General features: G+C 41.0%; 1 protein-coding gene across 6 annotated transcripts in view; it reads left to right on the plus strand.

Moving 5' to 3' along the window:
- The window catches only part of zdhhc1 (zDHHC palmitoyltransferase 1), a 61,801-nt gene that overhangs the window by 20,790 nt on the left and 24,592 nt on the right, over positions 1 to 16,419 (plus strand). For all 6 annotated transcript variants that reach the window (XM_043707108.2, XM_043707110.2, XM_043707109.2 and 3 more), the window contains 2 exons: positions 670 to 771; positions 7,842 to 7,966. In XM_043707108.2, the coding sequence (XP_043563043.2) occupies positions 670 to 771; positions 7,842 to 7,966 (227 nt within the window). The remainder of the gene's footprint in view (positions 1 to 669; positions 772 to 7,841; positions 7,967 to 16,419) is intronic.

The following is a 16,419-nucleotide window of genomic DNA, read 5'->3' on the forward strand; positions in this document are numbered from 1 at the left end:
CGCTGCCATTATAATTTTGTCTGTTGAATGCTTTCAAGTGTCAGTGTTCTTTATTTCCTGTTGTCCCAAGTGTGGATGAAGATACTCGTTGGTTTTGGTCAAGATAAACCTTGCTAGTTCTATAATGCATACTAATTAATCACTACTGACGAGTGTATTGATAGCTGCAGATTTTAATAGTTGAGAAAGGTAGTTTTGAATGAGGTACATACACGATTAAAGGCAAGAATTTGAAAGTATTCATCTATAAATAAACAGAATTAGAGCAATTAACAATATGAAGAGAATAGTTAGTCCATGAGCCTCATGCGAGGTACAGCAAAGGTAAACCAGGTTGTGAGATCTGTCCTTTTGTTGTGTGAAGTGGGAAAACTGACGTATTCTCTGCCTGAAGCTTTTGCACCACAATCTTTGCAAAGGACAGGACGAGGAAGTAGATCCTGAATCCATTCCAAACAGAACAGGAATCAAAGCCTGTGCTTTTGGCACCAGTCTAATACAGACTAGCTGTTCAGCCAACTAAACCATCTGGCAAGCTGTTGTTTTTGCTTATATTGTAGCATTTTAATGGAAGGCTAGTGGCCTTTCTTTGGAAAAATTCCAGAAATGCTTATTTTCAGAATCTGAGAACTGTAGATAATCACATTTTTGCATTATACTTTTTTTCAGAGGTTTGAAGTCCAAACACTGCAGTCAGTGTAACAAATGTGTAGCAGCATTTGATCATCACTGTAAATGGCTCAACAATTGCGTAGGGGGCAGGAATTACTGGTACGTCTGATTATTTTTGTGTTGTATGTTTATGAATTAATACATTGCTTTAATATGATAGTGTTAAAATTTATCTGGAATAGATTGAACTGTTACAGAACTGAATTACAAATATTGCATTAAACAATGTGCTTTTGTTTTATTTATCATGGGAAGTAGGCATTGCTGGCAGAACTAATACTTATTGCTCATTCTTAATTACTCTTCAGTGATTGGTTTGTAGAATATTTCAGATAATAGTTAACCACATATCAGCTGGACCACATGACGATGGCAGGTTTCAATCTTTGAGGGCGAGGGCTATTACTAAAACTAGTATTTCTTTCCAGATTTTATTATCAAATGAATTTAAATTCCCTAGTTCCCATGATGGGATTTGAACTCCTGTTACCAAATCATTAGTCTGGGTCTTTGCATTTCTGTTATAATGCGTCTACTATGCCATCATTCCTGACGAGTTGAAGTTACAACTTTGTTCCCAAGATTAAATTGCACAGGAATTTTACTTGAAGTTTAAGAGTTTCTTTTTTAAAAAAAATCTTGCATTTAGAAAGTGTTTGACAATCTCAGGATTTCCTAAACTGCTTGACAGCCATTTAAATGGAATCACTGTTATCATGTAGCACAAACAATTTGCACAAATCAAACTCCCACGACTGATGTGGCAAGAGTAGTTTATTTGGATTTTAGTACTGTAAAGCCTTTGACAAGGTTCCGCATGGTAGACTAATTAGTAATGTTGGGTCACATGGTATTCAGGGTGAGCTTGCCAATTGGATACATAATTGAGTTAATGGAGACAGAGTAATAGTGGAGGATTGCTTTTCTTACTGGAGGCATGTGACCAACGGTGTACTGGGTCCTCTTTTATTTGTTATTTATATAAATGATTTGGATGAGAATCTCGAAGCCTTGGTTAGTAAATTTGTGGACAACACAAATTAGTGGCATAGTAGACAGTGAAGTAGGTTTTCTAAGATTACAAAGGGATCTTGGTCAAATGGGTCAATGGGCTGAAAAATGGCAGATGGAGTTCAATCTGGATAAATGTGAGGTAGTGCATTTTGGTACAACAGACAAGGGTAGGGCTTATACAGTTATTGGTAGGGCCTTTGGTAGTGTTGTAGAACAGAAGGATCTAGGGGTGCAGGTACAAAATTCTTAAGAAGTTTGCGGTACGTAAGATAGTGGTTGAAAAGGCGTTTGGCATGCTGACCTTCATTACTCAGTCCTTTGAGTATAGGAACTGGGAGGTCATGTTGAGGTTGTACAGAACGTTGGTGAGGGCTTTTCTGGAAGTTGTAGGAAGGGTATTATTAAGCTGGAGAGGGTTCCGAAGAGATTTACCAGGATCTTGCTGGGTGCGAAAGGTTTGAGTTAGAAAGAAAGGCTGGATAGGCTGGGACTTTTTTACTGGAGAGTAGGAGGTTGAGAGGTGACCTGATAGAAGTTTATAAAATAATGAGATGTATAGGTAAAGTTAATTATAGTTGTCTTTTCCCTAGGATGGGAAATGTCACGAGGAGGGGGCACATTTTTAAGAAGACGAGAGAGATTTAAAAAAAAGACACGAGAAGCAAATTTTTTTATACAGGGGGTGGTTAGCGTGTGAAATGAACGTCCGGAGGAAGTGGTTGATATGGATACAATTACAGCGATTAAAAGACATTCTGATGGATACATGAATAGGAAAGGTTTGGAGGAATATGGACCAGGAACAGGTGGGTGGGACTAGTTTAGTTTGCGATTATGTTCGGCATGGTTGGACTAAAGGGTCTATTTCGGTGCTGCATGACTATGATTCTATAATCTGTTTTCGAGATACTAATCGGGAGAAATAAGTACATGCCAGGATACTGGGGTAACTACTCTGCTCCTCTTCATGATAGTGTTGTGGGTTCTTCAACCTGCAAGGGCAGGTGGTACCTCAGTTTAATGTCTCATCAGGAAGATATCAATGAGTGCAATACTCCATCAGTATTGCACTGCAAATGTTAACCTGGTTTTTATGCTCCATACTTGAGTGGTGTTTGTCTTGCTCTGCATCTCTGGGTTTTACAACATCAGTTTCCCTCATTGATGTGAATGATGGAATTCAGATCTTTCTTGACAATTAGTATGCAGGAATATGTGGTAGTATATTTTGTGTTTATATATTTAAAAAAATGAATCCGCATATTTGCACTGGAGGATTTAAAGTTTTCTGCTTTTGGTATGCAATGTCAGAATGGCGTAGAGGACGTCCAGGTCATTTAACAATTAAAAATCACATGACAACAGGTTATAATCCAACAGGTTTAATTGGAAGCACTAGCTTTCAGAGCGCTTCTCCTTCATCAGGTGGTTGTGGAGTACACAATTGTAAGACGCAGAATTTATAGCAAAAGTTTACAGTGTGATGTAACTAAAATTATACATAACAAAGACTCAAGGTATTTTTCAAAGTTTCTTATCTGTTAGAGTGACCATGTTAGTTTCACTTCTTTCATATGTAAATCACAAAACATTTTTTAAAAGTTACATTCTCAGGTTAACTGTAACAATTGTGTTGAAGGTTAGATTAGATTAGATTAGATTAGATTAGATTAGATTACTTACAGTGTGGAAACAGGCCCTTCGGCCCAACAAGTCCACACCGACCCGCCGAAGCGCAACCCACCCATTACCCTACATTTACCCCTTTTACCTAACACTACGGGCAATTTAGCATGGCCAATTCACCTGACCTGCACATTTTTTGGACTGTGGGAGGAAACCGGAGCACGGGGAGAATGTGCAAACTCCACACAGTCAGTCGCCTGAGTCGGGAATTGAACCCGGGTCTCCGGCGCTGTGAGGCAGCAGTGCTAACTGCTGTGCCACCGTGCTGCCCACATTATGGCACAGTCAGGGAACACAGGTGTTAGCCCCCTGTGTTCCCTGACTGTGCCATAATGTTTAAACTGATTCTAATCTAAAATGAGTTAACAGAGTCTTACACGGATTGATGCAGTTTTTGAGCAAAGTACAATGTAACTCTGCAAGTACAAATTCACCCCACAAACGTGTGTGTATGTGTGTGTGTGTGCGCGTGCGCCTGGGGTGGGGGGTTGAGTGTCTGAGAGTGTATATGGATTACAGGGAAAGAGTATGGAGGTGGGCCTGGATGGGGTGCTCTTTGGAGGGTTGTTGTGGACTTGTTGGGCCGAATGACCTGTTTGCACACTGTAGGGATTTTGTGATACTGTGTGCACTCTCAAAGCAATGTAAACAATGCAGTAACCTCCATTTCATGGTTTTGATTTTTGTCTATCTATCCACATTTCTTTCTGAATTTCTGATCCTTTGTATTTCTCTCACTCAGGGAGCAGGTGAGCACTTCAGAAAGACACGTTTGATCACAATGAATTTGCACTCTGGGCGGATAAATCTCCAAAACAATGTTGATAATTTTAAATGACCAATTAATATGATAACTACCATTTTAAAAATTATGAAACTGCAGAGGTGGACATTAGAGCTTTTATTTTAGTTAAGAGGCCGAGCTAGAGAAAGACAAAAGCTAGGCCTCAAATTCTGATCACCAGAGAAATTCATGGGATTAGGAGCAACCTAAGGAGTTGGGTTTAATTAACACTAACTTTGGTTCACCTCTGGTTGGTCATCTCTTGAGCTGACCTTTGTGAGATTCACATGAAAGTGGGCTGCCTTTTAGCCTGTATGCTGCTCCTCTTCTAACCTGCTTTGACAGAAAAAGCTGCAGTGGCCTGTCTCTGATTGCCCCATCCCCAGCATTAGACTGTCATTCCTAAAGCTGTTCATATGTGTCCATGCCCCTAGCCCCCATGAAAGCAGCAGCTTGGTTCTTTCACTCCTTCTCCCCAAGCAGTTGATCTGCCTCCAACCTTCCACCTCCCATTTCAGGCAATCACTGTTGCAGCTGCAGACCTTGGGCTGTACAAAATCACTTGCGTTACATAGTCTCACTGCTCCTGCAATCTCAGGCTGGTTTTGTCCATATTGGCTGCCAGTAAGTTTGCCAGTGACAAACCTGTGGTAAAGAACCAGCCTCTGATCAGAGGACCAGCTCCTTGCAAAAGTTTCCAGCTACATTTTGATTGAATCAAGTAGAACTCCTTGGTGGTGGTGGGCTGTTCAGTTGGGCAAGCTTGCTCTTTACAGATGTCTATTTTATCACTGAATAGTATTGGAAAACCACAAACGAAAAATTCTGCAGTACTGTTATCAGGAAATTCCAAATTAAGGTGAGGACCTGAAATGTTAACTCTTTCTCTCTCTAGGAATGCTGCCACACTACCTTTGTCATTTTCTGTTTTTATTTCAGATTTCTAACATCCACAGTATTTTGCTTTTGGAACATTTAAATCTAGTCAATTGTCTATATAAATATCGGGATAACACATCTAACATAATGCTTTTGTTGCAGATCTTTGCATGATCTGACCGCTTTCAGGGACCAAGCTCAATATGTCTCTTTCGCAGCCCACCCATTTTCAAGTTCTGCTGGGAGTGCCAACCAGTACAGTGTAGCATAGTACCTTAATTAGTCAGTCCATTTCCTACTGCTTGTCATGCTTCCTGATTTACTTCATTCAGTTATTCTGACCTTGTACCTGATTATCCCACTCATATTTGTTATCTGGAAAATAAGTTGTTCTTCCCATACGTTTTCATGAGTAATAATAAATCTCAAATTGGAATAAAAGAAACTAACAAAAGGATCAATAACATGAATCAGAACTAAGAATAATTTCCCCAGGTGCTTGAGGTTCATGTATAAGCTGAAATTGAAGGATTTAAACTCGAGCAGGATCATTGGGGTTTTTGAAAACCTCTCCTGCTGAGAAGTATATGAATTTGCTCACACTGAAGATGTTGGCCATAACCGATGGAATGAGATTAACTTTTGCATTCCCATTTTTATGAAATAATGGTGGTGGTAATATTAAGTACGAACCTAATGTGTACATTATTTTGGTCTCTAATTGAAGACAAACATACTTTTTTTTTAAAGTAACTTGTCAGGTGCACATTTCAGGCACTGCATTGATAAGTACATTAAAAACTGAGCTGACAACTCATTCTCAGTTTTGTTCTGGCATTTCATTGACCCATTGGGCACCATTTGAGCAGTAAACCTAGAATTCCTGGTTGGTAATGATATTGTTAAATAAATTGGATAAAAATTCAGTCACTTTCATCATGCTTTGTTGCTCGCTTCCTGTCGTCTTGCATTTCAGCATTAACATACCCATGATATTTGTCCTGATTTTCCATCTGCTGTTTCTTCCTATAAACCAGATCCAACTTCTTTGACTTTGTTAACTTTCCTAGCAACCAATCCAGACCAAAACCACCTGCTCAGCTCACGATTTTGTCTGATGTCTCTAGTTGGGGGCCTGTTCTATCTGTCCATGCCCTCTGTCCACAGCATCTCTAGACTTTATGGTCACAGTCTCCCTTGAGTTCTGCTTAATTCTTTTGGGCCCAGAACCATGCTATTTGTTTCACTCTGTTTCACATCTATAGATACAGTGAAAAATATTTTAAGTTTCTATTAATTGAGCATTTCAATAAATTTTATGTTTCTAAATCAGTTCAGAAATCTGTTTGGAAACGTAGTATATTTCAATAGTTTTATTCAGCATTTTTGCCATTGAGGCCATAAATCTGAGCTGTACATAGAAACATACGTTTTGCAGCATATTGTATTTCTCATAGCCTGATGATATTGTGGAAAACAAGTCTTTGATTTAAAAAAGCCACAAAATATTTTTCTTTTGCAAAATCACTGTTATAGGCACAGATTTCTATGAAAAATAGAATTCTTTACGTATTTTCATTTCAACTAATAGAAGCTATTTCATTTTGTAGAGTTCACTAAAGATATCTGCTGACTGAAATTTCAGATTCTCAAAAAAGGATTTTGTGGTAGCGTTAAGTAGATTTTTTTATTCATTGATGGGATGTGGGCATGCTTACCTTTAATAATCAGACTGTGTAGATAATGTTATTTTCAACTCTTGAAGATTGTTTTTGGAAGTCTTCAAAGTAGAAACTGTCAGGAACTCAATATCTAAACCTGGGCAATTTTTAAAATATGCAATGAATATTTTATGTTTGTATTATTGCTGTAGGATCTCCTGTTTCTCAATCTTTAGTAAAAATACATGATTATTCTTAATGCATTATGTTTAAGTAATATTTGCACCAGGCAGTGGCCATTAAGAGACACTTTACCCAGTGTCCCTTGACATTCAGTGGTGTTACCCTCACATGGAGCCTCCACTGTCAACATCCTGGGGGATACCAAAACCAGAACCAAAAACTGAACTGGACTCACCATATAAATAGAGTGTCATCAAGAGGAATGTTACAGATAATAACTCCCGTCCTGCAAAGTCTGTCGATTATATAGAAGGCACAAGTCACGATGGAATACTCCCCACTTGCCTGGATTGATGTAGCTCCAACAACGCTGAAGCCTGACACCATCCAGGACAAAGCAGCCTGCTTGAAAGGCACCGTGTCCACTCGCTTCACCACCGAATCTCAGTAGCTGCAGTGCTCAGTATCTACAAGATGCATTGCTGAAATTTGCTAAAGAATCTTAACACTTGCCTCGAGAAGGACAAGGATACATGAGAGCACCACTACAGCAAGTTCCCTCAAAGTCTGTCATGATACTGACTTGGAAATATATTGGTGTACCTTCATTGTCATTTGGTGACAATCCTGGAATTCACTCCCTAATGCATTGTGGGTCTATGTACAGTGCATGAAGCCGGCTCACCACCACCTTCTCAAGGGTTGTTAAGGATGAGTGATAAGTGCTGGCTGAGACAGATGCCCATCCCATGAGTTAATTTTTAAAAATTGTTTGCTGTTTAATTCCTTCTGTACCCTTTTTACATCGGAGAACTATTATCAACTTGTTTTACGGCTGGTGGAGTTAATGGAATTTTTGTGGAGCACTAAAATGTTATCGTAAATTGTTTAGCATCATGTTGTTCCAGATATTTCATATTGTACAGGTATGAGTTTAATTTTTTTTTTGTTTCCTCATCTAGGCATTTCCTGAACTGTGTTATTTCTGCTGTCATTGGCATCCTGGTGGTTGTCTGTATTGCATCCTATGTGCTCATTGCATTCTTTGTTGATCCAAGTATACTTCGCACCAATCAGAAATTTGAAAGTAAGTTTACCTTTGGGATTTTAATTTTAAAAAGTCCATGTAATTTGTGACTAATGCACTGTTAATATATTAATATATACAGGATTGCATTTTAATATTTCAGTCGTTAAAATGCATTTATCCAAACAAAAGCAGAATTTAATTCGTTTGAAGTTTCTTGAAAAATTTGGATAAATATATGTTTGATATCTTACTTTGCTGTTGGTATCACTATCTTATCATTCAGTTCCAGACAAGTATCACTAGACTCTACAGATGCGAGCAGACCTGTTGAGTTTCTCCAGCTTTTGACTGATTTTGTTTTTGTTTCTCTGTTGAGTTGGCTGGTAAGAACTTGCCAGCTTTTTACCTGGATTTTCACATCTTTCAAAATGTTTGTGTGGACAGCGAGTGCCATTGTTTGAAATGTTGTATTTAAAATTGATTTTGGGGGATCCAAGATGGCAGTGACCCAGCAAGTCTGAGTCTACAGTGCTCCTCCCAAGACTTGGGCAAAGTGTGTCACCCACCCCCACCACACTCACCAAATCATTTAAAATAGCTGTTTAATTTAATTAGTTGCTGAGTATTAAATTTAAACAATCTAATCTTCAGTAAAAATGACTAAAGGGAAGGGAGCCCGCAGCTCTCAGCAAGTAGGAACTCCTCCCCCATCCTCTCCAGCTGCAGCTGAGGCGTCCGCAGCCGTCCCGGGGGACTTACCTACGGTGGCGAGCCTTGTGGAAATCATCTCCAAACTGGATGCGAAGATCGACGCTTTTATTGAAGAATCCCGAAGTCGATGGGACTCACTCTTGGCTGTGCTGCAAAAGCACGACCGAGACATTAAGGAAATCGAGCACCGAGTCGGAGGGGCGGAGCTAAAGGCCGTGACCTCCGAAACTACAGCGCAATCGGCCGTGGATCGGGTCTGGACTCTCAAACAGCGAGTCCGGACCTTAGAGAATCATATTGATGACCTCGATTATCGAGGTCGTCAAAAAAATATTCGTTTGCTGGGCCTTCCCGAACGGGAAGAGGAAGGCCAGCTTACAGCGTTTCTCGAACAGTTGCTGCCACAGCTTTTAAATCTGGAGGCTGGATCAGGCCAGGTAAGGGTAGAATGGGCCTACCGGGTTGCAATACACTGGCCCGGCTCGAACCAGCATCCCCGCCCGGTCCTGTTCCGGCTACAGAGCTATAAAGAGAGGCAGATACTCCTAGAAGCCTCTAGAAATCTTGGAAAAGATTCCCAAGCCATGATCTATAAAGGATCCAAGATCATGTTATTCCAGGACTTTTCCCCAGCTCTGGTCCGAAAGAGGAAGGCATTCGATGAGGCGAAGAAGTGTTTAAGGGACTTAAATATTCAGTACTCCTTATGCTACCCAGCGACGCTACGCTTTAACCATGAAGGATCCGTGTATAACTTCGGATCGCCGGAAAAGGCTAAGGAATTTTTGGACTCTCTTAGATAAATTGTAAGAGATAATGGATGTCGGTTTGCTTCCCCCCCCACTCCGGTTTATATCCCCCCTTTTCCTGTTTTTTACCTTACTGTTTAATATTATCTTGGGGGGTGGGAAGAGGGATTTATTTATTTGTTCTCTATTTAACAATTTTCTCCCCCCCCTTGGGTTTTTTTTATTATTATTATATAAGCTGGGGGGTCTAGTTAATGTTGGTGGGGGGAGGTGGTTCTAGTTAATGTTGGTGGGGGGAGGTGGTTACCTTATTCTATTTTACCTCTGTCTCTAGGAGTGAGGTTGTTTTCCCTTGTTATTTTGTATTATTATATTTAATTATTATTTGTTGAGGTTGTAATTTTATAGTTATATATCTTTATACATGGTATTAACATTACCAAATATATCCAGGTGTTGGTGTGGGTGGGGGGTGGGGGTAGGGTGCTCACTATTAACTCTAGCTTTGTAGTACATTTGAATTCTCCTCATCCTATTGAGGAGCGCCTGGGTCAAGGGTGGGGCACTGGTTGGGAGGGGATACGATGGACCTTTGGAAAGGAAGTGATACCCCCTGGAACAAGGGGGAAAATCTCCATTTAAATACTTTTTTTTAATTATTTAGAAATAGTTTTTTATTATACTGTTGTGAGTGTATTAGAGAGCCTTTATTTTTGTGAATTTTATATGCTGTATGCTCGGGATGTTCTGGATAGGTTTTCCCCTCCCGAGGGATCTCTGATCTGCCCGGACGATTATGGTTGATCGGTTGGTTAAGTGGTGCACCTGGAATGTCAAGGGGAGTAATTCGCCAGTCAAAAGGAAGAAAATATTATCAAATCTCAAGAAAGAAAGAGTTGATATAGCTCTCCTATAGGAGACACACCCTGTTGGATAAAGAACACTTGAAATTACGACAGGGTGGATTTGATCAGGCCTTTTTTTCTTCTTTTAGCTCAAAAAGCAGGGGAGTTGTTATTCTTATTCGGAAGAATTTCCCTTTCAAAATCCTAAATCAGATAAAAGATGAATCTAGACGATATATTCTGATTAAAGCCCTTATAAATGGAGAGAAATATGGGATTTTAAATTGTACTGCCCCCGGCACACCCCTTTAAATTTAAAACGGAAGCCTTCTCAAAATTGATGGCTCTTGGTGCCCATTTTACAATTATAGGAGGAGACTTTTATTGTATTATAGATCCGGAAATAGATAGGATTCCCAAGAGTACTGCAGGAGTATCTCCCAGATCTAGACAATTGATGGATCTGAACAAAGAATTAGGATTAGTAGATGTATGGAGATGTCTTCATCCACAGGGTAGAGATTTTTCTTTTTACTCCAATCCACATAAATGTCATACCAGACTTGATATGTTTTTTGCCTCCTCGATTTTTTTAAATTCCATATCATCTTGTAAAATAGGTAGTACAGCAATTTCCGATCACTCTACTGTATATATGGAAATCAAAGCAAGGAACAATGGGACATCCCCTCGGTATTGGCATATGGACCCCTTCCTGATGAAAGATAGTAAATTTGTAAAGTACTTCTCTCAAGAATTTAAAACTTTTTTAGAAATTAATTTAGGTACGACTAGCAACCCATCAATGATGTGGGAGACCATCAAAGCTTACGTGCGAGGTTTGATCATCTCCTACTCAGCGACCCAGAAAAAATTATAGGGAGAATAACAGCGTCTGCTCAAAGCTCGCTGAAGCAGCTGAAACAGCATACGCTGATAGACCTTCTATTATCAAATTGCAAAGGATTACAGCCCTTAGGACAGCTCTAAACACCACGCTTACCCAAACGGCTAAGAGGGAAATATTATTTGCAAATTAAAGATGAATTTGGCGACAAACCGGGTAGATACTTAGCATTTCTTGCAAAGAAAAAAAAGGCCCCTCAAACTATCACGTCTATCAAGGAAAGTACGGGTATTTTGACTCATGATCATAAAAGGATTAATGCTATCTTTAGAAAATTTTATCCTGATTTATATAAATCGCAGGATTGTGAAGACAGGACTAGGAGGATGCAATCATTTTTAAAAAATTTGACCTTTCCGGACCTAACTCCGGAACAGGTATCGGTCTTAAATGCTCCCCTAACAGTCCAAGAAATACTTGACGCAATCAGGTAACTTCAGAGCGGTAAGGCACCTGGCCCAGATGGTTTTCAAGCTGAATTCTATAAAGAATTTATAGGAATATTAGCTGGTCCACTTATGGACATGTATAACTACGCATACAGTCAGGGCTGTCTCCCGTCTTCGCTGAAAGAGGCAAATATCTCTCTTATCCTTAAAAAAGGAAAAGATCTAGAAGATTGTGCGTCATACAGACCAATATCCTTGCTAAATGTAGATTTTAAAATCCTTTTTAAAACGTTAGCATTGAGACTAGAAAGGGTATTGCCACATATCATAAAGGAGGATCAGACGGGGTTTATTAAGGGCCGTAGATCATCTAATAATATTAGAAGGGTTTTGAATATGATTCAAGCCTGCCATCAAAGAAAGATATCAGGAGTAGTAGTCTTATTAGACGCGGAAAAGGCATTCGATAGGGTTGAATGGTCGTCATATTTGTTTTATACATTGGAAAGGTGTTTACCAAATGGGTCTCAACATTGTATAGTGATCCCAAAGCAGTTGTGGTTACCAATGGATTGGTTCAGATAGCTTCAGTGTGGGTAGGGGCTGCCGTCAGGGATGTCCTCTCTCGCCATTGTTATTTACGCTAATAATTGAACCACTAGCAGAAGCTATACGGGCTGATCCTAATATAACGGCCCCGAGGATTGGTACAGGTAAACATAAAATTACCCTTTATGCAGATGATGTTCTTCTATTCCTCAGTAATCCTCTGATGTCTGTACCTCGCTTAATCCAAGTTATTAATATATTTAGTGCATTCTCAGGCTATAAAATTAATTTCTCAAAATTGGAGGCTATGCCAATGGGTGGCCTTGCTATGATACCTCACTTAGTGGACGGATCCCACTTTCCCTTTCGGTGGTCCCTGGAGGGTTTCTTATATTTAGGTATTTTTATTACCCCAGTATTTGGTCAGTTATACAAGGCTAACTTTGTGCATTTACTGGAAAGGATAAGGCAGGACTTCCAGCGATGGGGAGACCATCCAATTTCCTGACTGGGTAGAATAGCACTAATTAAAATGAATGTCCTGCCCCTTCTCCTATACCCTATGAGAATGCTGCCGAGGCTGGCACTACGTAAATTATATGGCTGGTTGGGTTCCTTTATCTGGAATCATAGACGGCCCCTCATTAAGCTGAAGAAGCTACAGCTTCCACAGGCAAGGGGAGGATTGGACTTCCCAGATTTTAGGAAATATCAGTTAAGTTCCCTATTAAGTTACATAGCTGATTGGGTCTTGTCTGATCCGCAATCAATCTGGCTGGACATCGAGGCTTCTCAAGTAAAATGCCCACTTATTAACCTTTTATTTTCAGACAAGAGGAAAATCATTACGGATCACTGTAAAAACCCTATAATACTAAACACAATTAAAGCTTGGAATATAATGCGGCAAAATGAGGGCAACTCACATAAAACATCCCTCTGTGCGCCGATAGTGGGAGCATGGGGATTCCAACCGGGGTTTACAGGTGCCACTTTTAAACTCTGGAGATCCAGGGGTATCTCATGTCTTCGAGACCTATTTAAAGAAGGGGTTCTGATGTCTTTTGAACAGCTGCGTCAGAAATTCGGATTATCTAATGGAGACCTCTTTTGATACTTCCAAATTCGAGATTATATACAGAAGAAGACTACATTAATAGATAGTCTTTATAAATCACATAGAGAATGTAGAGTACTACGACCAATGGGGGTATCTTCCGTCAGTACTATTTATCATTTACTACATGATGAAGTGTCGGGAGATATGGACAATCTGCTTAAAACATGGGATCAGGATTTGGGACTAGAAAACTTTATAGAAACATGGAATGACATTTGGGAAAACGCCAGAAGAATCACCATTTGTAACAGAACTCAGGCTATCCAACTGAAGATACTTCATAGGGCCCATATAGCACTGGATCGATTGGCAAAATTTAAGGCAGGAGCATCTCCAATGTGTCCCAAATGTAAAATAGAGGTGGGCACTCTTGTACGTTGCCTATGGACCTGTCATAAGATCCGTAGATACTGGACTAAAGTAGCAAGTATCCTGACAGAAATTTTAGGAACGGAAATTAAAGTGGACCCTGTATCTCTCCTTTTGGGCTTTCGAACTTACCCTCCCTGGATATGCATGGGAAGAGATTATTTTCTATTCTCTCTTTCTGTGCAAGGAAGATACCCCCATTGGTCGTAGTACTCTACATTCTCTAGCCTGAGTTCTGTTACAAATGGTGATTCTTCTGGCGTTTCCCCAACTGTCATTCCACGTTTCTATAAAGGGCCTGTTTCCACACTGTAAGTAATCTAGTCTAATCTAGTCTAATCTAGTCTAATCTAGTCTAATCTAGTCTAATCTAGTCTAATCTAGTCTAATCTAGTCTAATCTAGTCTAATCTAGTCTAATCTAGTCTAATCTAATCTAATCTAATCTAAAGGCAGAGAAGGTCTAGAGGTAAATAGGAGGGGTGGGGGTGTGGCTTGGGGGAAGGTAGCTGGGAATGCAAGAGGTGGATGAGAGTGGGGGGTGATGGGTCAGAGTGGAGGGTGGAGCAGATGAGTGGGAAGGAAGATGGATAGGTAGAACAGTTCAAGAGAGCGTTGCCGAGTTGGAGGGTGATTCTGGGATAAGATGGGGGGAGGAGAGATGAGAAAACTGGTGAAGTTGATATTGATTTGTGTGGTTGGAGGGTCCTGAGGTGGAAGATGAGGCAATCTTCCTCCATTTGCCGTGGGGCTAGGATTTGGCGGTGGAGTAGGCCCAGGACTTGCATGTCATTGGCGGAGTGGGAGGGAGAACATTGAAGTGTGCAGCCACAGGGCAATGGGGTTATTTGGTGCGTGTGTCCTGGAGATGTCCTCTGAAATGTTCCGCAAGTTGGCATCCTGTCTCCCAAATGTAGACAAGACCACATTGAGAGCAATGGGCACATTAGGTGAGGGATTCAGCGATGGTAACACCATTGAATGTCAAGGGGCGGTGGTGTTATTATCATTGCCTGACATTTGTGTGGTGCAAATGTGACACCTCCATGGATGTGGCAGAACTGCAGAGCTTGGATGTGATTTGTTGGTGTTGTGGGATCACTTAACTCTGTCTGTCACTTGCACTAATACTGTTTGGCACTCAAGTAATCCTATTTAGTAACTTTACCAGATTCATACCTCATTTTTAGGTATTCCTGGTGCTGCTCCTTACATGCCCTCTTGCACTGTCTTGATCCCCTGCCTTGATGGCAATGGTGAGTGGGGGATGTGCCAGTCCATGATGTTACAGATTGTGTTGGAATATAACTCTGTTGCTGTTGATGACCCACAGCACCTTTTGGATGCCCAGTGCTGAGTTGCTAGATCTGTTTAAAGTCTGCAGATGCTGGAGATCAGAGCTGAAAATGTGTTGCTGGAAAAGCGCAGCAGGTCAGGCAGCATCCAAGGAACAGGAGAATCGACGTTTCGGGTTTATGCCCGAAACATCGATTCTCCTGTTCCTTGGATGCTGCCTCACCTGCTGCGCTTTTCCAGCAACACATTTTCAGCTGTTTAAAGTCTGTCCCATTTAGCAATGATAGTGCTACACAAAACCATGGAAGGTATTCTCAGTATGAAGGTGGGACTTCATCTCTACAAGGATTGTGTGGTGATCACTCTCACCAACACTGTCACGGACAGATGCATCTGCAGCCGGCAGATTTGAGAGGATGAGGTCAAGTATGTTTTTTCCTCTTTCCAGATTCAGTCTAGCAGCAATGTGCAATAGGGTCCAGCCAGCTCAGTCATTCATGCTGCTGCTGAGCCACTTGGTGGTGAATGTTGAAAATCTCCCACCCAAAATACATTCCACATTCTTGCCATCCTCAGTTGTTTCTTCCAAATGATGTTCAACTTGGAGAAGTACTAATTCCTCAGCTGAGAGTAGACGATATGTGATATTCAGTAGGTGGTGTCCTTGCCCATGTTTAACTGGAAACCATGAGATTTCATCGGGGTCCAGAGTCAATGCTGAGGCCTTCCTAGGGCTTATGCCCGAAACGTCGATTCTCCTGTTCCTTGGATGCTGCCTGACCTGCTGTGCTTTACCAGCAACACATTTTCAGCTCTGATCTCCAGCATCTGCAGACCTCACTTTCTCCTTCCTAGGCAACTCCCTCCTGTCAGCACACCATTGCTGGGGGTCTGTGTACTGATTGGAATGAATTGGCCAGGTGGATCTGATTGACTAAGATCCTTGACTGGGGCTGTTAGCTGAGCCAGTCAGGGACCCCTGGCTGAGCAGATAAACAGGAGTCTCCGAGAGTCTCGTCATTCTCGGGTCTGGCTCTGAACTAGCTGGTCAGAGTCCATGTACTGTGTATGAATAAATAAAAGGTGACTTGGTGCCAACTTCTCTGCAATTATTTCAGCCTGTCCTGCCAATGGATAGGATGTCGCCATGAAGGTGGCGGAGGAGTCTGGGACGTTGTCTGTAATGAATGATTCAATGAGTACAACTGTGTCAGATTGTTGCTTGACTAGTTTGAGACAGTTCTCGCAATTTTGGCACTAACCCCCAGATGTTACTCTGGATGACTTTGCAAGATCTACAGGACCGTGTATGTCATGTCGTTTCCTGTGCCTAGGTCAATGCCAGGTGGTCCTTTTTTTTTGTAGAAACATTGGTGCTACAACTGAGTGGCTTGCTAGGCTGGTCAGAGGGCAGTTGAGAGTCAACCACATTGCTGTGGCTCTGGAGTCACATGTAGGCCAGTCCAGGTGAGGATGGCAGATTTCCTTTCCAAAGACTCATGGCCCTTGTGAAAAAGTATTTTGTCTCATCTCTGTTTTAAATTGCCAACCCCTTACTTTTCTCCCAAAAGTGGAA

This window comes from Chiloscyllium plagiosum, unplaced genomic scaffold (genome assembly GCF_037043375.1).
Source record: "Chiloscyllium plagiosum isolate Xiang-an unplaced genomic scaffold, Cpla_swu_hap1 HiC_scaffold_17, whole genome shotgun sequence".
Lineage (NCBI taxonomy): Eukaryota > Metazoa > Chordata > Chondrichthyes > Orectolobiformes > Hemiscylliidae > Chiloscyllium > Chiloscyllium plagiosum.